The sequence below is a fragment of the Stegodyphus dumicola genome, chromosome 1 (assembly GCF_044657685.1).
Source record: "Stegodyphus dumicola isolate Sdum_Otavi_A_Nest chromosome 1, ASM4465768v1".
NCBI classification, from domain to species: Eukaryota; Metazoa; Arthropoda; class Arachnida; order Araneae; family Eresidae; genus Stegodyphus; species Stegodyphus dumicola.
Genome location: NC_140768.1, coordinates 287,171,476 through 287,198,262, shown reverse-complemented (window position 1 = coordinate 287,198,262; position 26,787 = coordinate 287,171,476). Strand labels below are relative to the sequence as shown.

General features: G+C 32.1%; 2 protein-coding genes across 2 annotated transcripts in view; one reads left to right on the top strand and one right to left on the bottom strand.

The window, feature by feature from the left end:
* fw (CUB and Sushi multiple domains furrowed) overlaps positions 1-10,732 on the bottom strand; it is a 180,939-nt gene extending 170,207 nt beyond the window's left edge. Inside the window, exon 1 of the mRNA XM_085808259.1 lies at positions 10,264-10,732. Coding sequence (XP_085664385.1) covers positions 10,264-10,333 — 70 coding nt within the window. The 5' untranslated portion in view covers positions 10,334-10,732. The remainder of the gene's footprint in view (positions 1-10,263) is intronic.
* The window catches only part of LOC118205541 (uncharacterized), a 208,359-nt gene continuing 189,243 nt past the window's right edge, over positions 7,672-26,787 (top strand). Inside the window, exon 1 of the mRNA XM_085808265.1 lies at positions 7,672-8,180. Coding sequence (XP_085664391.1) covers positions 8,016-8,180 — 165 coding nt within the window. The 5' untranslated portion in view covers positions 7,672-8,015. The remainder of the gene's footprint in view (positions 8,181-26,787) is intronic.

The window sequence follows — 26,787 nt, the reverse complement described above, 5'->3', positions numbered from 1 at the left end:
AAGGTTAACTTTTTTCCCCTAAATTTAATTTTAATTTAACCTGTGTAGCTTCTAAATAAATGCTTGAATTTAATTTCGGAAACATTGTTTCTTGGTGAAAGAATCTGAACTTAATCTAAAATCTAAAGTTTTTGAAAGAGAAAGGATTAATGTTCAGAAATCAGCTGCAACGTTGTTTAAGAACAACAGAAACATTATCTTTCATACTTAATATATTTTTTCAGTTTATGTTTTGGTTTAAAACTTACATAATTAAAGATTTAAAAGCAGAGTTTCTTTAGGCGTAGAAATATTTGAATACCTGCATATCGTAACAATTTCCAGTTTCAGTTTGAAATTAACCATATTTTTAAAAGTTCATTCTAGCAAAAAAATTCTACTTAATGAAATTTAATTAATAAAACGGTTTGAAAAATATAACTGTTCTTAATTAATTTGACTATATCAATAGTTTTTGCATTTTAATATATCAAACATGGTATTCTTTACAATTCAAGTAAAATGAAATAGATATTCTGAGCCTTAAAGTTATGTAGCTGAGTTATAAAAGAATAAATAAATAAATAAATAAATAAATAAATAAATAAATCTGAAAGCTTTCGGATTACACCCAAAGTAGCGTTTTTTTAACGTTTCGTGTGTTACCTTTATTTATTAAACATCATATTCTTCGCACTTAAACCACATAAAATTCAATTCAACATCAATATCACAAAATATTTAAAAACAGCATATCTTTAGAATTTTCAGTACGCAGTCTCGACCTCTGGAGATAAAAATGGTTTTTGGTTTTTTTTCGTTCAGTGTTGCCATTGCTCGCTTTGAAATCTTTGAGTTTGTTAATCAAAAATTCTTTAAAGTTTTGCAAAATATGAAATAAATAATAAAACAAATTCGAAATTCAAAATTCGGGCTTCCGAGTGCCCATGTTCGGTTGGAGGACTACTTATTCAGAATTGGATGGCTGTAGGTACCCTTGTTTTTTTTAACAATGAGAGAAATATTTATGCAGGTTCTCCATTTTTTAGTTTCTTTAAGTGTAACACATGGTGATAATATTTGGTGGCAACAGTTTAAAAAGTGAGCCAGCGCAGAAAGTAAAACGGCGCGAAATACCGTTTTGAGACAAATAGCCCTTTGGGTCTAATGCGCTCTTTTGATTCCTATACTTATATTTGGGAAAGGTTATTTAATAGTTTAATAAGTACAAGAATTTGGACAATTTTTCTTTCCAAAGGCGGGCCCAAACCGCCCACAGACGTCGGCCACTACTAAGTCCTGAAGCGGTGGTCACTTTATTGTGGTGGCACTTAATATGTGGGCCACCTTTACCTCCTAAGAGGGGACGGACAAATACAACTATGGCTTCTCCGGATTCGAACTTGGACCTTTTGTTATCGCAGTTGGTTCCCCTAACTATTATACCATATTTTGCATTTTGACAAAAACTGACAGGTACATTCAGTTTCAAAAATTGCAGTTTTTGATGTCATAATCAACTTGCCATGGGGAATTGATTAATTAATTAATTCGAGGTAATAAGTTTAAGTGAGGTGCAGCAAAATGTGTATATAATTCCTTAGGCCACACATGTAAGTCATGTGGTGTTCACATCAGAATTTTTAATGTAGAAAATTATTACTTGGCTTGAAAAATACGCATAAAATACAGAAAGCTATTATATGCTATTGTTAATTGTTTTTCTAGAATAATACATGTTATTTTTTTTTCAAGTGACCTTCTGTTATTAGTTACATCTGAAGACAGCAACAATGAAAGCCGTTCATACTTAGAATAAAAATTTAGGAAAAGTAGACATCGTATTTGGACAGACGAATAAATTTCAAGGTAACAGACCGTATTTTCATTTCAAACTGCAAGTTCAGAAGTTTTTATTGCGAAATAATTACAATTTTTGAGTCCTTTATTGAATTCTTTCTAAAAATGTGTTATCAATTTCTATATTTCTAAGTAGCTTCATTTCTGATAAATAACAACAATAAGGCGAATAAAATATTTAGCTTTTATTATTATTTACTAACCCAAATTGGCGTCAGCTCAGTAGGGCTATTATTCTCGAAAAGGCATTTTACGTTGAGTCACTAAAAGCGTTGTATCACGTTTTAAATTATTGCCACCAAATATTATCGCCCTGTATTATATTTAATGAAATTAAATAATGAAGAAGCTGCATGAATGTATGCATGTTTCCCGCACTGTAAGAAAACAACGGTACTTACAGCAATGGCAGCACTCTACGGAGAAAAAAAATTATCTCCATCTCGGGAAATTGTCTGCCGGGAAATTCAGAAGAAATGCGGTTTTTAAATAATTTTTGCCCAGAGGGACATTAGCTCAAATGCACATCCCTTTGAACGTAATATAAAATCTCAAAACTTTCAGCCATTTTATTTCTTGTTTCTATTTTAATTTGAATTTTAAAAATTAAATCGGAATTTTTATTCGCAAAAAATAACATGTCTGATTAAAAAATTACTATTCAAAAACCTTAGTACGACGCAAAATGCTTTATAAAACTTGTGATTTTTATGAAGAATTATGCATAGTTTTCACTTACATAAATTTCATTACATAAAAATATAATAAATACTTGAAAGTACCTCAGTACTTTTCAATTTTTATTTTTATTTTTTGAAATGGAAGTGGAATTTTTACTCGCCAAGAAATTAATATGTCTCACTTAAAAAAATGAACAGAACTGTAGTATAGTTCAAAATATTTTATAAAACTTGTGATTCTTGCAAACATTTTTACATGCAAGTAAAATAAATGCTTACAAATTCTGCATGCAATTTTCTACTTTTATTTTTAATTAACGGGGAATTTTTACCCGCGGAATAAAAATCAATATATCCGGCGGAAAGAAGTTAACGAAACAATAATACATACAAGTAGAAATATTTTGATAAAACATTATTCAAAAATTGCTTTTTACATCATTTCGTTCATCGCGTTTTTATTATGTATTTATTGAGAGCAATTAAAATTTTCTCTGTTACTTTTAAACATATAAAGTAAAACAAGTATTTGAAAGTTCCGCATGCGGTTTTAAAGGATACAAAGAGGAAATGGAAAGACAGTGCTTCCGTCTACCACAGGAGAACTTTTCACAGTCGTAAAAACTAACTCGAGTTCGGTTAATGGGTCATTAATTGAGACCACAGGTTGGGCATAAATAAAATGAATTATTCAAACATCTTTTACGATTTAGATGCTTTGTTTCAATGTGTAGTGTATCAACATACGCAAATGGCACAAGAAGTTACTACAGCAAAATCGATGTTGCGATAACATAGGTGAAACTCTTATTAACGAATTAGAGCTGAAAATATCCAGAGAAAAGAAATAAAAGAAACAAAGGTTTCGGAACAATGTAATTGGAGCGAGCACTTTTCGTTCTTCTATATTGCTCATTACACTGAATGTAAATGGAAAAGAAATCGAGGAAAACCTTAATTTGCGAATAGGGAAAAAATGTAAACATTATGACTTAAAGGAGAAAAAAAATCTGAAAGGTTTCAGATTTTAAATTACGTCCAAAGGGGACTTTTTTTTAACATTTTGTGTGTTACCTTGATTTATTAAATATCATGTTCTTTTCACTTAAACCACAAAATTCATTTCAACAACAATGTCGCAAAATAGTTTTAAATTGAGCATATCTTTAGAATTTCCGATACAGAGTCTCGCGCTCAGGAGATAAAAATGTTTCTTTCTGTAAAACATTTCCATGGCTCGCTTTGAAATCCTTGAGTTTGTTACTCAAAAGTCGTTAAAGTTTTACAAAATATGAAATCGATAAAAAATAAATTCCGAATTTCAAATTTGGGCGTACAGATGCCTATATTTGCAGTAGGATTACGTCATTCAAAATTGGATGGCTCTAGGTACCGTTGTTTTTATCACATTGCGAGAAACATACATACATTTATGCAGATTCTTCATTATTTAGTTTCCTCAAATATAGTACAGGAGGATAGTATTTGATGGCAACAATTTGAAAAGTGATACGCCGTTTATGGATTTCCGACGCAAAATCGCAAACCGAAAACAATAGTCCTTCAAGGACAAAGCCCCTTTGAACTTAAAATAATAATAATAATAACAATATTCTTTTAACTGAGTGGAATAAAAGTGTGGAATAAAACTTTCTGACGAAGAAATACACGAAACATATAATTTAACTTTAGGATAAAACCTATATGTTAGTTTAAACAAATACCAGTATTACATATATAATTATTGAGTAAGTGGGACTGATGTGTTATTAAAATTGAAATCTGTGTTTAAATGATATAAAATATTAGGTGTTTTAATTTTAATTACATATTCATTTGTTTTATTATGACGCAATATTTTACTAAGCTATTTTTTTTTTTTTTTTTTAGGCTACGTTTAAAATTTATGAAATACGTATCGCTTACGGTAAATCGTGTTTCAAACTAAGTTTGTCGATTAAATTATGCCGAATATATTTTAAAGCTACAACGCCTTGAATTTGTTGAATAAGTATTTATTTTGATGTAAATACCACACACACATAAATTAAAAGTTAACTAAATTTATTTCATTGGTTCTATATTTTAATCTAAGGAAAATCAAAATACAAATCAAACAATTCTTGATGACCTCTCTCTATATATAAAGAAAATATGGATACTGGGCAGCGTAAATGCGAGCGTTTTAAAATATAAGCAAACAATAAGCACAAATTTTTATACCTAATTAATTTGCACTCTAGCACGATTAAAATAATTCGCGGAAACTTCCAGAAACACAATCATTTATAATTTAGCTTTGAATAAATGGAAAGTTATGTGGTTTTGTAAAACTTATTTCCTAACCAGGTTAAAAACTGGTTTAAAATCTAATTTTGAAAACTGATACGCGATTTTTTTAACAAGCTCACCCAAAATTGCAAAATGTAAAATAAATTAAAATCAGTTTGAGATTTGATTTGTATATATTATTCTCTTTAAACTCTTTGCCCTTTCAACTCATATTTTCAATTTATTAATGAAATAAAAATAAGTTTTATATCATTCGAAATTTAAGAAATCCTAAGTCAACTAATTCTGAGCATACATTTTGAATGCGTAGCGTTTGGAATACTGTTGTTTTATTTCTAGAGTTCTGTTGGGTTATGATGGGTTTTATGAAGACTTCAAATTATTGCTGCTAATTTATTCGACCATTGCTTTACTTATTTATTTGTTATTGTTTTCTGTTTACATATTTGTTTATTTGTAGTACTATTAAATTACTTCACCTTAATAATATATCTTAAGTTTTGTTTAACATATCTTAAGTTTCGTTTAAAGAATAAGTGTAGTGATTTACTGATAATTAAAAGATGTTCAAACAGCTACTTAAAAAAAAGGCCTCGTTCCTATTTAGTGTTTCCCACCAACGACCGAGCAGTAAAATCGCTGAACACTGGTAGTTCGTTCCGAGTTCGAATCCCATCGAACGGGTTGAGAGTTTCTGTGGTTTTTCCCTGTGTAACGTGTATACGAGCCAGTTTCCCTTAGAAAGTCCTTCACCAAGATATTCCTCCTCTCAGACGAGATCGCCCTCGAGTGCTTTTCCGTAATCAAATAAACCAAAGCTAAATCGAACCTTTTTAGTGTTTAAGTAATCAAAAGTAAAAAGACTCCTTTGTGAGTTCGAACCAATACTCCGTGCATCACTGTTATTGTTTTTTCATCTAATTAATCATTTGCCTAATTTACATACATTATATCATTAATAATTTAAAATAATATTATTGCTATTTACGCATTTCTCTTTTTAGATTATTCATATTCAATATTATTGTAATTATTCAGTTTCATAATCATTATTATCAATAATATTTGTTAATATTCAGCATAGCAATATTCAAAGTTCGTGATCACCGATCAAATGACAGGGATCAGTTTAGAAATGGAGCACTTCAGATAGATTTATTATAAGCTTATTACTTTTTTTAGGGTAGGGAAAAAATAACCGAATTAGTAAGAAGACGTAAGGAGCTAATTTAAAATACAGATATAATTTTATCTTGTACGCTCTTTATCTTTAGTGTACATATGTATACATATACATAAATTCTTACAAATAAATGTTTCTTTCTTTCTAAATAAATATAGTTATTGCTGCCAACTCATAAAGCTAAACTTTAACTAATTAAAATTAATTTGAATTAATTTTAATTTTGTTCAAACATTTTGCAGTTTACAATCTAAATTTCCTTGAGAAAAATAAAATTCCACTCAAAAGGGATTTATATTTTAAAACTTGGCGTTAATTTTTGCATTTTTTTTTTCTGAACGTTAAATTATGTGAATAAAAAAACATTAAAATAGTTAAGAAAGTTTTACTGCATGAAAAAATGTATATATATATATCTACGTATATCGATAGAAATAGGATCGTAAGTCTGAGCGTTACTGCAAAATTTCGATTATCATTATTCGATTTTATTTTAGAGTACAAACGATAGTGTACGGAAAATTTTGCAATCGATATATTAAAGAGTATCGGAAAGGTATTTTATTGTCCATATTTAAGTTAAAAAATAAAACTTTCTTGCAAAATATTTTTAAGAAGATTAGATAAACCTACTTTTAAAATGATTCATTTTGTTACGTTGAAACGCTACGTGATTTTATAATATCAAAGATAAAGCAAGAAGCTTTTACGCATCGCCGACTAGTAACCACCCTCATGTTCGAATTTTTATCTGTATCGCTTAATGAAAACAATGGGAGGTGTTAAAAGATGACAGACATTGCATCATTAACTTTTGTTAAAGATCGCGCCTGTCAACAAGTGACTTAGGCCTGAGTGCAACTTCCCATCCATACATAGCTGTTGTGAAATGTGGCTAACTTCGCTTAATGGCTAAGTTCACGAGACTTACCTAGATGGAAGACATTTAAAACCCTTGAAGAAGTCACAAAACGATGTTAAATTGTAACATAATATAAAAGATAATTAAAATTACTAGATGTGAATGGAAATGAAGCTAGTTCGAAACAAATATACGGCAGCAGGCTCAGAAATTTGGACTCATTGAGAACTAGTATCATAAACATTGCCTTCACACTTTCATGAACACTTGATTACTCAAAAGTCGCAGTAATCGCGATTTAGTCGATATTCAAGAGTTTATGGTCTCTTTAAAAAACGTGCATAAATTCCTTTTTTTTTAAAGGGATCTAACGTTGCTGAAATTTTCCGCAATCATTTTTATTCATAGCAAATATTTCGAGTGGTAAAAAAAATTTGTTTTCAAGGTTTTTTTCCTTCTGCCTTTGTCCAAACTAACTGCATCAGTTTTATTCTCCATTGAATCTATTTCAATTCATAAATTATAACGTTTTTCCCTATAAAACAGATTTTTTTAAACTCTAATAGTTTTTAGAACGAAGCTAATTTATCTAAAATTGCATTGCGGCATTTGTAGACAGTTTCAGATTGTATCTCATTATGCGTAAGCAATTTCAACGTGCATCGCCGATCACGATAGATAAAGATAACTTTAGCTATCATGATATGTAAAGAGATTTTAACAATTATTATGATATATATATAGATAGATAGATAGATAAATTTCAATTTTCCTCACGATATGTGTAAACAAGTTTCAGTTTCTGTCGCGATATGTATAGATATTAAAATTTTCATCATGAATTGCATTTGGCCATGAGTTACATTTGTCCTTTCCTAAAATGTGTTATTGAGAACAAAAAAATAAAATTGAAAAGGACTAATCATAAATATTTTAGATGAATACATCATTAGCTAATGGTATGACATTTTGTTAAGTTTTTAAATTGTATCCTGTTATGTACAGCAAATTGCAAAAAGCGCATCAAGATATGTAAAACCGGTTTTAACTATTATCACGATATGGATAAGCTGTAGAGTCATTAGGAATTATTTCTGAAGCAGGAAACGTGAAAAGTGTGCAATGCCCTCACCGGGACTCGAACCGGGATCTCTCGAATATGCGCCAGATGGGCCGTTACAGCCCGAAGACATGCAGGAAGGCGGGAGAAAATATCTTAAGGAGACTGAGAATTAGGAGACTCAGTCGCCAAATCCTGGTGGTGAAGAATCAACATCTACCACCACGAAGGCATGCAGAAAGGAAGGAGGAAATACCTTATAAGGCAAGTTTAAATTTTTATCTCGATAAGTTCAGAAAATTTGAGTTTTTATCAAGACCGTAACTGTCATTATTATATAAGACGTTTTAATTAGAACAGAAAAATCAAGTTGAGAATTCTGAATTATAAACTTTTTAGATAAGTGCATTATTAATTCATGAGGAAATACCGATTCGTTCACATTTTAAAATTAGTTTTTTAAAAAGTTTAGAAAAGACATTCTTAATATTAATTGTATTTAATTATGCAGCGACAAGAGATCAGTTTATTGACTGACATCAATTAAGAAACCGATTACAAACTTAAATTGCAATATCCAAAAATCACACTGCCTGTTCGCCAGTGTAAACATTAGAACCTTGAACTCTTTCAACAAAGAAATACCTGTTGAAGTAAGATTCACTCGTCAACACTATTCGCACTCCACCAAATAATCCAAATACTTCTGACACCTTCGCGAAACTTTCGCGTGTAAACTGTTTCTTCGATTTTCTTCATATTTACGGAAGGGAATTTTTTCTTTCCTTTTTTATGCTCAAGCATGTTGTGATTTATTGACACATTATTTAAGATTAGAATTTAATTATTACTTCCTAGGAACAGTATTTCAATATTATTGTAACTTAAATAAAGTAAATATGCAACTAAACTAATTTAGAAGTTCGGAATATAAAAATCAAATTGGACTGATGAATAGTAACTATCAAAAACGCTATTAAAGTTTGTTTGAACATATGTGAAATGCGTTACAAAATTAAACAAAGGAAACAGAAATAATAAAAAAATTTTATGATGGAAACAAAATGTAAAAATTATATATATAGCAACACAATAACATATATGCAGTGTTATGCAGTATCTTTAATGATTAGGAAAGTGTAACATTTATTTCTCGATAATTTTGAGGAAAAAGAATGGCAACATCTAGGAAGACGAGTAGCATAATTATTCAAAGGCTTCTTTTAGGGTTAAAACCTCAGAAAGCTTCTGAAGGAGGGAAATTAAATAGTTTACTTTTCAAAATGCACTCTTTTATCATTCGAAACCAACATCAAAAGTTGAATTTTGCTAACCAGTAAAAGATTTAACATATACATCTATTGTTAGATTCTATTTTTAACGTTTGTTTAAAGCAGAAAAATATGCAACACAAATGGATAAATAAATGAATAAAATATTTAACATAACTCAAAACCATATGTCATCAGAAAAGACTTTACGGTAGATGGCGTAAATAATAATAATAAAACCACTGTTCTGGAATGAAAAACAAAAGAAAGAGATTTCTTCATCATACAACTAAGCACCAGATAATAGCATTGATTGCTTTTTATACTAAAGTGATAATCTATATTTAAAGGAAGGTAAGTAATTTGCAATTTAATTAAGAATTTGTTCCCCAAAAATGACGGATAAAAATAAACATGAGTTTTATTATGCATTTTGCATACAGAAAATTGATGTTACCTCATAGTGCTTTGTAATCTATGTACCAATTTTGTTCTACTTATCCTCATTAATTTTCAATCGCGTAAATAAAAATTCGTTTTTGATCTAAGTGAATTTGAAATGAAGGAGTGTATTTAATATTTCTCATTTACGCGATACTGGACCCGATTATTTAATTACAATTGCATACAGGAAGAATAACAACAACTCAATTAAAGCTCGTTCCGTTAACTATTCCTCGTTTATAATTTGCAGTTCACGAAATAATCCGAATTTTTCTGATATCTCCTCAAAATTTTGCGTTTAAATTCTTTCTAAATTTTCTGCCTGTTCGTGGAAGGAAACTTTACTTTTACACAATCGTGTTGTTCTAATTAAATACAACTTTGCTAATAGTTTTTAAAACACTCTGCTGGCTGCTGATTCCACAGTGTGAGTTAAGTTCTGACAACCGAATAGTTATTAAAATCTAGATCTGATTTGTCTTTTAATTTCATTAAAATCATTTGACTCTATCATAGAATAATCGCAGTTAATGCAAAAGCACAATTGAATTTTTCAATAAAATTTCAGACTGGTCTTGCACTGATTTAGTTGAAATAAGAAATTTCAAATAAAATAACTAATAATTCCTTACCTTTCACTTCAAGAACACCACAGAAGAGAGTGGCCAATACCAGGGAGTGAATAATCCTTAAGGCATCCATCGCGCTGGAACAAGAAGCTCTCCAAAATAGTTCTAGTTACACTGAGGACATGATGTGTTCAGATGTTAACCAATCGATAAAAATCAGTTCCAGCGCACACTAACTAACTTTCAGGAAAAAACTTCCGCAAATAACTTCCCGACCGTAAGTCAATAAATAAACCAGAAAGCGGAAACTTTCAGTCAGGGAAACTTCTCCAAGACGACCAAGAGTCGCAATTAATCGTTCAGCGGGACATCCCAGAGTAGATTCAACTGCGACCCCCGTGGTGATTTGGTAGGCAGTTTTCCGACAGCACTCTGGGAGTCGTAGTCGTGAGGGCAACGTGCAGTGAAAATGCACATAAGGCTGGTATCTCAAAAAACGTGAGCGGGTGCCCGCAAGGAACTGGCTGAGTGTGCGTGAGAGACGAGAACCAACAATTCAGTGTGCGAGCGTTTGTGACGTCACGACCCGGTTCGGAAGTCTTCGAGGCCAGTGGACAGGTTTTCGGTTGTTTTTCTTTGTTTTGCTTTGCACGTGAACGAAGCGGTTTCAGTTTACCTCGTAGTGCGGGAATTTCGACCTCCTACGATATTTCGGATGAGGTTTTTGTTAGATTTGGATATCTGAAAGCGACGAATGTTTAATGTTGCCAATTCTTGTTACTATATTTGTTACCGGAAAAAGTTCTATACAACAAATGAAATATCTACGAATCTTTACTAGGAAAACTGTAGTTCATTTTGTTGATTTTCCAACTTAACTTTCGTAAAACTGCTATAACACGACCCTCTATCGGAGAGATTTATTTCAAATTTAATGGCTTTTCTATGTCATGTACTAAAAGAAAGTATAGAGAAATTATCAAAAAGAAAGTACCAGAAACTGAAGTTACCTGTTTTTTTAAGCCGTTAGAGGTATTAATTTCGTTTTGGCATTTCGCGTCGGTTCACTATAAATGTTGGTTCACATTTCAAATTGTTGCCATCCAATATTGTCGCCTGCATTATATTTAAAGAAGTTAAATAACTAGGAATCTGCGTAGCTCTATGTATGTTTCTTGCACTGTGAAAATACAACGGTACCTAGAGACATCCAATTTTGAATAAGGTAATCCTCCATTCCAATATGAGCATCTGGAATCCCAAATTCGGAATTTGTTTCATTATCTATTTCCTATTTTGTAAAACTTTAACGAGTTTTTGATTAACAAACTCAATGATTTCAAAGGGAGCTATGGCAACACTAAGGGGGGGATTATCTCCATCGCGTGAGAGTGTATCGAAAATTCTAAAGATTTGCTAAATAATAATATCTAAAATATTTTGTGATATTGGTGTTGAACTGAATTTTATGGTTTAATTGCCAAGAATATGATATTTAATAAATAAAGGTAACACGGAAAACGTTAAAAAAAAACGTATAAAAAAAAATTTGGAAGGTTAAAAAGATAGAATGACAGAAAAAAATTCTAGAAACTTTTACCACACGAAAGCGAGAAAGCTATGCTAGAGAAGTAAAAATACAGAAGAACGTACATTTAACATCGAATAAATGGATATCTCTTAATTTATGTTGAAATTGAATAAATGTAATTGCCTACTATATTAGCTGCAACCATAATTCCATCCTCTTATTGGTTTCCAGAAACTCGAGAAGCAGAAAATGCTAGAACTATCACGCGCGACAGATTCAAAGCTATAAAAAGCCCAGAGAGAGAACATCTCGGCTCATATCAGATTTTCCTCACCCTGGTTTGGACAATTACTCTCTGTTAGCATGTTATGCCGACGATGCGGCGATTGCAATTAAATCCATCCAAGCTAATCATGCAATAGACAAAATGCAAAATTACCTCTATGCTGTAGAAGACTGGTGCACAAATTGGCGCGTAAAAATCAATGCTAGCAAGTCACAACTTTTAATTCTTAGCAAAACTAAGAAAAACATTGCTTTTAAATATCTCTACCTTTTTCAGGAAGCTGTTCCTCTGGTCACAAAGGCCAAATACTTAGGAATTATCTTGAACTAAAGGCTCACATGGTCTAACCACATTAATAGTGTCAAGAGCAAAGCCATGGGCATAATATGAAGATTTCTCCCGGTCATTGGAAAATATTCAAATCTTAGCTTGCGTACCAAAAAACATATATGAAAACATATAAACACTTGCATTCGACCGATACTTTGTTATGCTGCTCCTGCTTGGAACACGGTCACTCAAACTCAACTGCGTCAATTACAAGTCGTGCAAAACAATTTTCTGCGCATTATTACTGATTCACACTACCTTATCCGCAATAAACTTTTATACAGAGACTTAAAACTTGAGAGGATTCCAGATTACATCAGAAGATCTAATGAAAATTTCTTCAACAAAGCTGTGCAATGTGACTTTGTTAATTACTCCCAAGTCTTTAATTATGAAATTCTCTTCGAAAATAGAAGCGTCAGACCACTTGCAGCTCACACCTTCGTGGGAGGAGACGACAACATTTTCACTTAGCTCCTCAATTGGTAGCTGTTTATACTTCCAATGCATCTGATTTTGATTGAAGTTCTTCTGTAGCTTGAATATTATTCTTGGAGATTGATAAAACTAATGCTGTGAGATTTTTCGCATTGTGATGATATAGTATTGTTGTAAATAGGTTGCTTAGGTTGTTGTTGAGTTGCTGTAGTGTATTGCGTTGAATAGTTGTATTTAAATTGTGTTGTATATAGTTGTTTTGTATTGTGTTGTATTTAGCACTATTGATTGAGGTTGTTTAATTGTATTTGAATTTGTCATTGGAACTACTGCTGTAGTGTATCTTCTCATATTGTTGTCATTGATTTGCATTGTCTTGGGTTCTCCTTGAAAGCTATGATCGCTCGTCACGTTTTGCGAACTTGTCCGATTGGATTGTCTTGCTCCTTTTGGTACTTCTCTTCTTCCCCCTTTCTCCGTTTTTTCATCTGAGATTTTCCTCCACGTCCGGATTTCTTTATCTTAAGTTCCCTTGGGCTTTAATTCTGGAACCGGCAACATTGCTCTTCGCAATAGCTCGGTCAATTATGAAGTCATCTCAGCTCAGTTGTTTAGTTAGCTGCTGTGTTGTTATTGTTGCAAGCTCAGTTCGGATTAGATTTCTCTTTGAATTGAGCTGCTTTTTAACGTTTTTAGCAGTTAGAAGTATAACTACTGATTGTATTGCGTGATATTGTGAACACTTGTACGAATATCTTAGAGGAAAATTTCAGCGTATATTTCTTTTGATAAGAAAAAATTGTATTAACCTTTTATCGGACTTGTGCATTCAATCTATTAAGAACCCGTAAGCACGCAACAATACGTATTGAGGTCTATCTCTAAGAGCCAATAGCTCAAAACCATATACAAGCGTAGCTATCTCTTTAACGGTTTTAGTGATTGTTGTAAACTATACGACTGTCAAGCGGCCGTACTGTAAACTAACATCTTGTTATGGAATATGCTCTGGAATGTTATAATCAGTGACATACAGATAGACAATTATTAAAACATACAGATAAACTTTTGATGTTGTTGGGACTTATCTCACAGAAACATCAAAACAAGCCCACAATGAATTTCGTGGCAAGTAATGCAAGATTGCGCCTGTCTTTGGCAAGAGCCTTGAGCACTATACAAGTGACAGTACGACTTCTCTCATTTCCGCCCCCAGTTTTGAAGGAGAGCACCTCGCGAGGGAGGAAGAGTCCGAGGGCCCGCCGCATGTTTAAGTTATCCCCACCCCGCACGGACACTGAACATTTACAAACATTCATAGCTTCTCCGAGATTCGAACCTGTGCTCTTAGATATCGCAGTAGGCTTCCCTTCCCGTCTGGTGGCTAATACTTCTTATTCTAAACATTGTATCGGAAAGATATTTGCAAGTCAAAATTATGTATGCCGGATATTTAAATAACTGCCTGCGTAACATAAAAATTATTATATTATTATTTTAAGTACTTTTTAAGCTTTAAATTTCCAAGCCAAAGTTCGGTAGAGAGGTTTTAATGGCCTATACAACAATAAGATATGTTTATTGGACTAAAAAGCAGAGAGCAGGCTGAAAAATGTAACGATCTGACGCTGAAACCAAGTATAAAATGCGACTTTGAAGGGTGCCCCAAAAAGCTGTTTTAGTGAGTGATTAAATATAGAAAAGGCGCAATAATATATTGCATGGCCATTAAAGTAATTATTTGGGTTACTGTGTGTTTCGTCGTCCCCTCGTGTACCAGATGGCGTGCGAAAAGAGCTGTTTAATAATTTGCAAAAACCGCTATTATTTATCGTCTCGAAAAATATCAGAAATATTGTTGTTCATTTAGACAGAAAAGTATTGCTGTATGAGGTCCTATTCCCGAAGCTGTGCTTAATGAGACATCTGCATTTGCAATGCCATTGGGAGTCAAATGTCTCCCAATAATTATGATGAAAGAATTTTTTTAAAAATCCCTTTGACAAGTGAAGGAAAAAAAAAGAGACAGTTTTGTAACTTTTATTTAAAATAATGGGTTTTCTTTTTATATAAAATTACGTCCTGTACTTCTACGGCTTCTTCTACTCCATTAGAAGAGATAAATGAAGTGAGTTTGAAATAAAAGCGAAAGTCTAGGAGAAAAGACTGGCAATTACATCTCGACTTGTTGACCCCCCCCCCTTTGTTACCATCTGTCTTCAATACTAATGCTACCAGCTAGCGAGTTGTGTCTGGTAGAAAACTAAGGCAATAGTCATAAAATAGCGAAAACGGGTTGTAAGGTTTTAAATTTATCGTTTTGACAGCAGAGATAATAGGTTATTTGGATCCAGGAGACACGAAAAATGAGCAATGCTCTCACCGAAATCGAACCTGGACCTCTCGAATGAGCGCCCAGTGTGCTGACCATTACACCACGAAGGCATGCTAGAAGGCGGTAAGAAAGACATACTGCCCCTTTTAAAGGGCGACTGAGGATTAAGGGACCTAATCGCCAAATTATGAGGGTGGAAGATCATCCTCCGTCAGGAAAACTGGATTTCTGTCGATGTCAGAGAACTGGAAATAGGATTTCTTAATCCGCAGTGCCCTCGCCGGTATTCGAACTCCGAATCTCCAGAATACGCGTCGAGTGGGCTTCCAGTTACACCACGAAGGCATACGGAAAAGAGGTATAAGTATTGTCCGGCGTTTCAGGAGATAGGACTAGTGTATATTATGTGTCAAACGGTATTTAACATTGTAGCTTTAATCAAAACACATTTCTTAAAGTCCTGTTAAATTCATAACTAATAAATAGTATGTGACATCAGTATGATGATATTTTGTATTTATGCCACATAATAATATTACAAATATCTTCAACGACTGAATATTCAACTGCATCTACTTTTGGTACTGTATATCAATAAAAATAATTTCTTTAGCGTCTCACTTAATGGAATCAAACGGAGTAGAAGGATTTCTGAGAAAAATTATTTAAATTTCATAGTCACTTTTTTTTTTAATTTCATAGTCACATAGTCAGCTTTCATAGTCACTGTTTTCGAATTATCAGATCAATGTCGTGACCTTTACACTATACATAGGCACATGGGAGCATATGGAGCATAAGAAGAATGCTTTTAATTCCTCATACTTTATGCAATAATATCCACACAAAAAGGAGAATATTAAATTATCTCTTAATCGTGGAACATTTTTCAGAGTGGCTTAAATTTGTAAATAGAGTTTTCTTATCCGCTAATTTTTTAAATTCTTTAATCATGCAAAAAGGTAAAGAAATCTTTTTATTTACATTTATGGCTGCAATTCATTTCCCTTGAACTTCCTATATTATTTTAATATTAGTATCTATCTAGTATTCTATATATACTTTTTAACTTTTCGGAAACACACAGAAATAAAATTTTTATATTAACTCGAAAAAAACCTCCATAGAAAATAATTATCAGGGTTGGATTCTTTGAAATTTATTACAGTTTTCCCTCTCCTTCCCCCCCTAAAAAAACGGCATCTGCTAAATCATTTGAGAACCCAAGCTGCATACAAATCAGATCAGTTTTAACCCACTTTCTGTGGCTTAATTTCTTGTTTCGCACTTAACTTCTCGAAATCGTTGCCATGACACAAAGGAATTGCAAGACAGAAAATTCAATAAAATGTTTTAATGTAATGTAGCGTAATCTAAGTGCATGATTGCTCTACATTTCGTCAAACATTTACTTCAGTTTTGTTCAGCGTTCCATCAACTCTGCAATTTCAGAGCAATCGCACTTTAACTCTTTTCAAATCCATACACACCAGAAGGCAGTTTCATCGAATTTAATTTGGATCAGTCTTCTTAAAATATTTGAAATTGTCTTGCTGTACGCTTTATATTTCCTAGCTCGGCTAGCGCAGAAAATGTAATGTGAAAGTAATGTTTGTAGAACTAGTTCACATTGGTCATTTACTTAATGGCACTTGTTTACATTTATTTATTTTTATAACATTAGCTTCATTCCAAAAAAGGGAAAAAAAAAAGTTGAAGAAATCTAAAAGATCATAATAAAATAAAAACATTAAATAAATTAAAATTTTCCCCTGCCTATTATATTAACCTTTTTGAATGTTTCTTACTCAAATTGCTTCTGCATTTAAAAATTTAAAAACTCTTGTTTCTTTTCCTGTAATACTTATAAATATTTATTATGGATTTCGAATTGCTAAATCCAAGTATGACATCTGTTTTTTTTTCACTAGCATTCATATATATTAAAAGAATTGTTTCAACCTGTAATACAAACTTTTTTGACTTCGTTGAGTGGCAACACAAGATATAATGAAAGCACACATTCGATTTAAATAAATCTAAATTAAAAAGTAAGTGGAAACAGTGAAAGAATAGTATTTTCACTTATGTTTTCAGATTGGAATCCTAGACAACCGATTCTTTCGATCAGAACTATTTTATTGCTTATTAGCCTAAAGGGCGTTAGCCCACAAGGGCTATTCATTTCGTTTTGGCATTTTGCGCTTAAAACTTTAAATGTCTGTTTCACTTTTCAAAATGTTGCCACACAATATTCGAGCCCTGCGTTACATTTAAAGAAATTAAATAATGAAGAATCTTCATAAATGTATGTATTTTTCTCCCATTGTGATAAAACAACAAACAAGAGATATCAATTTTAAATAACGTACGTCTCCACCCGAATATAGGCATCTGGAAGCCCAAATTTGGAATTTGTTTTATTAGCTCTTTCATATTTTGTAAAGCATTTATGAGTTTTTGATTAAGAACGATTAAAAATATGCTCTTTTAAATATTTTGTAATATTGCTGTTGAATTGAATTTAATGGTTTAAGTGCGAAGAACATGATATTTAATAAATAAAAGTAACACACAAAACATTAAAAAACACCTCCTTGGACGTAATATAAAATCTGAAAGCTTTCAAATTTTTCCCTGAAATATTTTTCTTATTTCTTATTTTGTATTTAGTTCTTTAAAACCACATTTACTATTTCATTGAACTAGATTTACTGCTAAACCGTTTGATGCAATATTAGATTCATCATCTCATTTACACATAAATTTATCGATTGGACTCGGAGCACATCGCTCACTTTTATTAATACGGAAGTAAAGATACAATAAAAATGGAATGAAGGAGATTTTTTTTCTTAAAAATTTTTGTTTTCCATTTACTTGTTCCAGTATTTTCATTTTTAAAACAGATTTCTTATCGATTTAAGTTTGATGTGCATGAACAATGAACTATGGGCAAGCCAGTTTTGAAGCATTTACTTGATACGATTTCTCCTTGTTCTTTTATCTAATAGCTGATGGAAAAATAACTCGATGGAACTACTGAACAAGCAAAAAAGAAAAAAAGAAAAGGCAGAAGAATTTGCGAGCCATACTTTCTACATGAATCAAATCTCCACGCCCGAATCAATTTCTTATTCTTAAGCCAACTTTCTGTCTTAAGCGATTACATGCATTTTTTGGCCTCGATTTGTTCCTCCAGACAAGAGATCAGGAATTGACAAGAGATCAGGAATGGATTCATTGTCTGACGTATTTTTCTTCGCTTACGTGTCCAATGAATAGTAAAACATAAGTAAAAAATAAACATTTCATTCGAAAGATATTGAATAAAATAGAAGTTGTGAGAAATCAGCAAGTAAAACAACTAGGAAATAAATCAATTCATCAACTGATAAAACTTAGCATTAAAATGTAGTAAGAATACTATTTCGTTTGTTCGAATTAGAATTTTGGTAAAAAGCCAATGAGTTGTTTTAACAACCATATCTGTTCTGTGGTTCTCTAATAGATGTACGATTCATGATTCTCTAATCATATTATTCTAATATTTAATTGCATATTTTTCTTCTTTTGCAGAATCAGTTACTTTTTAGTTGTGTTTTGTTATGACATTTGACATTAAAACACACTTATAACACAAAGTAGTTATAAACGACATTAAGTTGGCTTACATATTTTATACTATATGATGTCTCCCTTTATCTGAAGTTTTATATGCAGAGAAGGATTTTACCAATCTGCAGTTCAGAATTCAACCAGTACAAAAATTTAATAACATGGAAATCGTATTTGCTTTTCTAAATTCTTTTCGGTAATAGTTTTTCAAATTACGAATATATATGGTATGCAGTCAGCACAAAAAGAACGTTATACATTGTATGTTATCATCTTATCCTGACATTTGTTAATTCCTAAAGGAGGTGCTGCTTTTTTCCCCCTTTTCCGAATAAGCATGAAATGGTGGCTAAGTAAAATAAGTGAATTCTGAATCTACTGACATCTTTGTGTTTATCTTTTAGGTAGTAAGCGTTCAATGTTTATTACTGTAACAACTTATTCCATTGGCTTTTTTTTTTTTTTTTGTTTAGAAATGTTTCAATGGCAATAGGTTTACCACAATATTTGCTGCTTTAGCAGCATTTTCTATTCATGAAGTGCACATAGGGCATGTGCCATGAAGATTTATAGATGCTGAAAGCAAGGAACCTCTTAAAAAAGCGAAAGAAATATAAATCTAGACAGTTATTTAAATGACCTGCTAATGGGGTGAGGAAAGAAGAAGAAGCTTGCGATTATTAACTACTGTGTAAAGACATTAGGTTATCCCGAAGAGGGAGACGTGAAAATTTAGCAATGTCCTCGACGGGACTCGAATCAGGACCTCTCGAATACGCGTCGAGTGTGCTACCATTACGCCACGAAGGCATGCAGAAAAGAGAGAGAAAATACCTTATAACAGTTCTATTAAACTTGATGAACCAAGTACGATCAACTAATGGACAATTAACAGACCTCATGTATGTTAAACCTAGCTATGTCTGTTAGCTTGACCTGTATTTAAAATTACGACAGATCTTAATACAGAAGTGTACCAGAAATTACAGGAGAAAACAGAGCCACATCTAGGAAATTATTTACCTGAAACAAAAAGCTAAACGATTTCCTGTATACAACGAAAATTAGCTATATCCTCTTTATAATTTTATACTTAGCAAGCAATTTTAAATAATACACTGTAATTCATATGAATAACGTTTAATCGCAGCTTTTATACACAAAATAATAATTAGCTTTAATGTTAAAAATACCTTTTGACAATTAAAATAGCAGAAAACATAAAAGTTATATAATTAGTATAAAAATATTATTCACATTTAGAACTTTTTCGAAGTACACTTTTTTTTTTTTTTTTTTTTCTTTTCTTTTAAGAAAAACCATCGATAATTTTCAGAACGTTTCTATTACTTATTTCGATTTGACTGATTTTCGCGGTCGAGTGAAAGTCTTATATAATTTTCATTGCATAGTTATTATTAAAATTATTCTGACACAATTTGCAAATTCAGACAATTATTAAACTCTATTCCTGAATTCTTCAGTATTATCGTTTTATTGTCATCAATTCTTCGTGATCTTTAAAATATCTAAGCTTCTATTGGTTTAGTATGTGGATGTTTCCACTTGCTCATTTTTAAAAGTATATGTTTTTGATAAAATTCCTTAGCATTTCATTCGAATATTTAAAAACTAAGTTGCAGAAATGGGACAAAGTTGAGGCAAGTGAGGCACGTGCCTTAGGTGAACGGCTAGAAGAGGCTCCGAATGAGCCGCAGAATTTTAGCAATACACTTAAAAAATAAGTTATGATAATTAACTTTTAATTTCAAGACGTATGAAGGAACACCGTTTCAAAATAGCAAATTTAGATCAATAAAAAGGTTATCTATACGTTTTCACAGTAGCACAACTCGCGTGCTTTTCTTTAAGCAACTAACAAAATGAAATCAAAAACTTGATTTGTAAAGTCCAGTAGGTATACTTACGTGTGAAAACTGGAATAGTAGTAACTGCACAAGCAAAGAGTTAAAGTACCCTGTATTAACTCTTTAAAATTTACAATGAGCCAACTCGACGCTAACAAACTTCGCCTCTGCTTGTGCGGTAACTGAAAATCAGATAACGAAACTAAAAATTTGAAGATATTAAGGAGTGATAGAACTAAACTACAGGGCTCAGCTAGATCCCGTTACTTAAACTCCCTTCGAAACTAGTGGCAGCAAGCAAAATGCAATTAAGCCACATGAACCAGCAATCAACAAACGTATCTACGGAGGAGGTGGTCTAATTCTCTTCCTTTTCTCACTAAAACTCGGCTTTTAGATACTTTCTTCAAAGTAGAAATTTACATTCCTTCACGCCCTACAAAATTTAAATATTCTGTCAATGACAATTAGAGGAATAAAGGCTTATAGGAAAGTTTCAAATTAAGCCTTAACTTGTTAGTTAAAATAAATATAAATCCAAATCCCTACAAATTATTAAAGATTTAATAGTATTTAAAATGGGCCAAAAAACCATTGTCACGTATTTTATATTATTTTCAACTTTTTTTATCACTTTATACAATGTTAAAATTTGTAAAAAGCACTGAATGATAAATCATTACAATAGGTTGACCTGATTACTTAAGAAAATCAGCTTAAAATTTTATAAATGTGTTCGTGGAATTTAATGCTGCAATGAAAAGAAAATATAAATAATGACTTGCGATCAAAAGCTTTAATATACATAAAGCTGCACGCTTAATACAGAAATTAGCTTGATATCGAATGCCAGGGAATATATTTACTTGGGTGTTTCCGATGTATTCGTCATTTGAAACATAAATACGAGCTTGTTTCCTTTAAAAATACCTTCATACAGGCATCTTTCTCCTTGAATAAATAGCCTTTGTATGTTTGCCATACTGAATTAAACAAATGAATATAAAAAAAAGGATTATATTTTTCTTTACGGAAGATATTTTTGAGAAATGTGAAATTTTAACTATAACGATGAATATATTAACAGAATATAAAAAAACTACATAAAATTTTGAAAGCTTTCAGATTATATGTTATCCCCAAAGAGTCGTTTTTTTTATTTTTTGTGTGTTACCTCTATTTATTAAATATCATGTTCTTCGCACTTAAACCATAGAATTCAGTCCAAGAGCAATATGGCAAAATAATTTTAAAATGAGCATATCTTTAGATTTTCCGATACACGGGTCTCACGAGCGCTGGAGATAAAAATATTTCCCCCCCCCGTTCAGTGTTGCCATTGCTCGCTTTTAAATCGTTGAGTTTGTTGATTAAAAATTTCTTTAAAGGTTTACATAATATAAAACCGATAATAAAACAAATTCCAAATTTGGGCTTCCAGATACCCATATTCGAGTGGAAGTGTACGTTATTCAAAATTGGATGACTCTAGGTACCGTTGTTTTATCACAATGTGAGAAATATACATTTGTGCGGATTCTTCATTATTTAATTTCTTGAAATATAATACAGGGCTCTAATATTTGGTGGCAACAGTCAGTGGCGTAGCGAGCATAACTGGCGCCCGGGGCAAAATACCTTTTTCGCGCCCCCTCAAAAAAAAAAAAAAAAAAAAAAAAAAAAAAAAAAAGAACACTTACAGTAATATATTGTATAGAATATCTTCGTAGTAAGAAAATAATGCAAATAAAAATAAAATGCTGAATCTGAGATAAAAAAAAACATATTAAGAATAATTATTACCTAACTACATTAGCATTGGATTGGGAATTGTGTAACCTCTACAAACCATATATAATCGTTTTTTCGTACAACTTTATGCAGACTGTGAGTGGCAACTGTAAGAAACGAAAATAATCGTAGAATGATGTCGTTTAAAAAAGAACGTTTTTAAAAGGTGAATAATAAATTGTATTTCTTTCAAAATTAGTAGTGTAAAATAATTCTTAAAGCAGAAAAATAATATTTATGTTTGTGAAAAATTGTATCATTCAAATATTTACCCACGTAAGTTATTATTTTGTTTATATTTTATTTTTATCTTTGAATAATGCGTGCTGAATTTCATTTTGTGACTTGTTTGTAACTGCGCGATTTTTTAGTAGTTAGGTTCTGGCAACAACAAAATACCTAAGTCTATTCTATTCTTTTTACTTCCTTGTACGAAGTAAAAAGGAAGTATTGTAATCGCGAAAAGTTTCAGGCAGCATATTTCAAAGAAAATATCCATTTTGACCGCTACTGAATGCAATTTAACAATGTTTTCGCGTGATATCTGTAAGTAAGGACAGAATAAAAGACTCCTTTCCTCCAAAAAAATTATAAAACTGCTTTAAAATAAATTCTGAAGAGAATTTTTCGTGGCGTCTGTACGAACGTATGTACGTATGTATCTCGCATAACTCAAAAACGAGTAGCCTCAGAAGGTTGAGCCCACCAGCGGCCGAGCGGTAAAGTCGCTGAACACTGGTAGTTCGGTCCGAGGTTCGAATCCCGCGAACGGGCTGGCTGCATGGGCGTTTTCGTGGTTTTCCCCATGTGTAACGTGTATACGAGGCAGTTTCCCTTAGAAAGTCCTCCACGAAAGGCATCCCTCCCCTTAGGCAGATAGCCCTCGAGGCTTTGCCATAATCACACATACACCAGAAGGTTGAAATTTTGTATATAGGACTGCTATAACATGTAAATGTGCACCTCGTATTTTGGTTGCAATCGGCCGCACCAAACGTATATAGATATATCCACTTTGTTACCCGCCTCAGTGATCTCAGTTTCTTTACTCTTATATGTTTGTAAATTGTACATTTTTTTTTTTTTTTTTTTTTTGCTTTAAAAATGATTGAATTATGTTGTTTTTATCTTCCGGTTAAGGTTTTTATGCCTTTAGTAAATCTGTGTGCAATATTTTTAGAATTATCAACAATTTTAAAGTTGTTTAAGTGCCGCTAAGCCTTTTTATATATATATATATATATATAGCGGCCATTGATTATTTACATTTGAAACAGCAGACTGTTGCCCATCTATAGAAACTTAGCTTCGCAACAACAAAGATATCGCCTTCATTTATTATTGCAAATTAAATCTTGCTTAATCCTTTCCGAAATTTTTTCGAGGAAATAAGTGTTTAAGATTTACTTCGTAATTTTTAATATAGATATTTTGAGTTTTTATCTATTTTTGCCTTCTCGCGAAGCGAGAACTGAATTAATTGAATGAGAAATACTCAATCGTCTGTGAAAAACATTTTTGTTTTGTTTGCTTAATTTCTTTTATACATCATCCTAGCTTTATTATAGTATTTGAATAGAGCATGTGGCAACGATTAGATAATTCTATTTTTTAAATGATATAAATTTTGTGCATTATGAGTTATAATATGAATGAAACAAAATACTGTTATGTGAATCTAGCGCCAGAGTGTCCCTATGGTAAACAAATACTAGAGTGAATTTTAAAGAATGCATTTATTCTATTGCGGTTTATGCGCTGTAGGCGAAGTAGATTTAATTCAATCCAATAAGTTTAAATGAAATGCAAGAAAAAATGCGCATAATTTAATATTCCGTACAAGGAAGTCATGTGGTGTGCACATCAGAATTTTTTAATTTTAAGAATAATTTTTTTATGCTCTGTTCTTAAGTTGTAAGAAGAAAATGCATCTTTTTGTGATATTTAACGATGCACATATTGAGTTTCGATGTGCTTACGTCTAATAAATGTGTTTTATTAAACAACTTGAGTCTTTAATGAATCGTTATTGACTTTGGAGTATTTTTGAGAGGCAACTATTTGTCAATGATGTAGCAAACCGCTACAAATATATCTGTGCCGGCGAAAAAAGCAGATATACGATGATCTAGAATTATTAAACGTTATTATTTATTCTACATATAACTGTTTTTAAAAAAGTACAATTTTAAACAATTAAAAGTTTTATATGTATTATAGATAAGTTGATATATTTATTAATAATATAATATTATATACAATGAGAATATAATATTACTAAAGAGAATATAATACTACTGAGAATATAATATTACTAATTAATTGTAATTTAAAAATTATTAATTTTAAATATATTTTCCAGAAATCAATCAAACTAAAAACTGAAATTTTCCGGAAAATCTTGTTTGGAGACCATTTGGCGCCCCTCTGCGAGCGGCGCCCGGGGCATCATACACCCCCTTGCCCCCCCTTCGCTACGCCACTGAAAGTTATATTGATAAAAACCGTCTCGTCCTTAATTTTTGCACACCAGTGTATATTACCCAATGAGCACAAAGCAAGCTGTTATTTGGATGTTCTTTAGTTATTTCGTTCATCTTGTCCTGAGTTGTGTGAGTACACGTGCCTTCGGGAAATACTAGTTTTAGAAATTATCATCTTTTGTTATGTCTGCGACAAATGTGAAATACTCGTGTACGTTTCAAAAATCGTACACAGTTGACTTTCCTTCCATTATTTCCTCAAGGAAATGTAATAAATTTGCGATGTGTACCGTCTGTCGTTGCGATTTTTCGATTTCGCATGGTGGAAGGGCGGATGTTCTCAAACATGCGCGTACACAAAACACAAGGACAACATGAGTTGTTTTGAAAAAAAAAAAAAACGAAAAATTAAATTTTTCTTCGGAAACAAAGGACCAAAAAGTTATTAATGCAGAATGTCTGTTTTCTGGAGCATAACCTGCCACTGAATGCATCGGAACATGCTGCAGCTTTATTTAGAAAAATGTTTCTAGATAGTGAAATCGCTATGAAATACTCAAGTGCAAAAACCAAAACAGGTGCAATTGTTAAAGAAATGGGTTTGAAAAATAAATCTTCAGTTAATGATTGCATTAAAACAGCTCCATTCTGCCTCTCTACGGGAGGAAGCAATAATACCGATTCAAAACTGTTTCCAATTGTTGTTTCTTTTTTTAATCCAGAGTCTTCAGAAATTGAGTGCAGTTTACTTTCTGCCCCCACTTTATAAAGACATTTGACAAGCTTTAATATAGCACAGCTAATTATTAAAACTTTAAAGAAAATGCAGTCCCTCTGGATAATAGCTTAGCATTTGGTGCCGATAATGCACCAGTATTGGTAGGCTGGAAGACTGGTGTTGCAGGCATCTTAAGAAAGGAAAATTCAGATTTGCAGATTATGAGGTGCATCTGTTACCTCTTAAATTTAGCAGCTGAAAAAAGGGCAGCCTCATTACCAATAAATGTGGATGAACGCATTGTTGATATTTATTATTATTGTGATAGGTTTTTCTCTGAGAATTGTATGTAGCCATTTTTTTTGCGTTCAATAAAATTTTTATGCTGTGTTTTGTTTTGAACCTGATGTCACAACCCAGGTTTTGCATAGCGGTTTCGGCCACTACACCACAGCAGTAAATATTAAAAGTTGGTGGCAGCTTTTAGGGATTGTTTCTGAGAGTAAATTTAGGAACGGACTTTTTCGCCTGTGAACTTGAGTTTTATGTAAACAGTCAAGACTTTTTTCTCTTCAAGAACGATCTAATTTTGCGTGCAAGGACAGTTCGCGTGGTGAAGCCTCCTCAGTGACAAGTGACAGTGTGTCAGAAGGGAACGCCGGAGGAAGCGTGATCTAGTGCCGCAAAATAGTGAAATTTCCCTGAAGAATATCCAAGTAGTGCCAGGAGAGTCAATCGAAGGCGTCTTCAAAATTGGTGAGTACCATTTTTGTGATTTTGGAGAGGTTATGCCAGTTATTCGAGACTAGGCTTATTTTGGATATAGAGCAGGAAAAGGTTGCCTCTTAATTAGCATTTTTTAATATACGCTTTGTTTGTAGGCATAGGTATTATCATTAAATGTTGTAAGGCAATTTGTGCTCAGAATTGTTAGGGAATTATTCAGTTTTGGAGAGATAGACCTGTTGTTGTTGTTTTTGTGTTATTGTATTCCGAGGTAGGTTATTTTTCTTTAATTTTCCATAATGGGTGAGTTTATGAGGAAATTTACTAAAGCTCTGCTATTGGAGTTAGCGGAGGAGTTTGAAACAAATGTGTCTCAGGCAAATAGAGTAAGAGAAATTAGGCAGGCTATTCTAAATGCCGAGGACTATGAAGAAGAAGCTGCGAAAGAATACGCGGCAAGAAT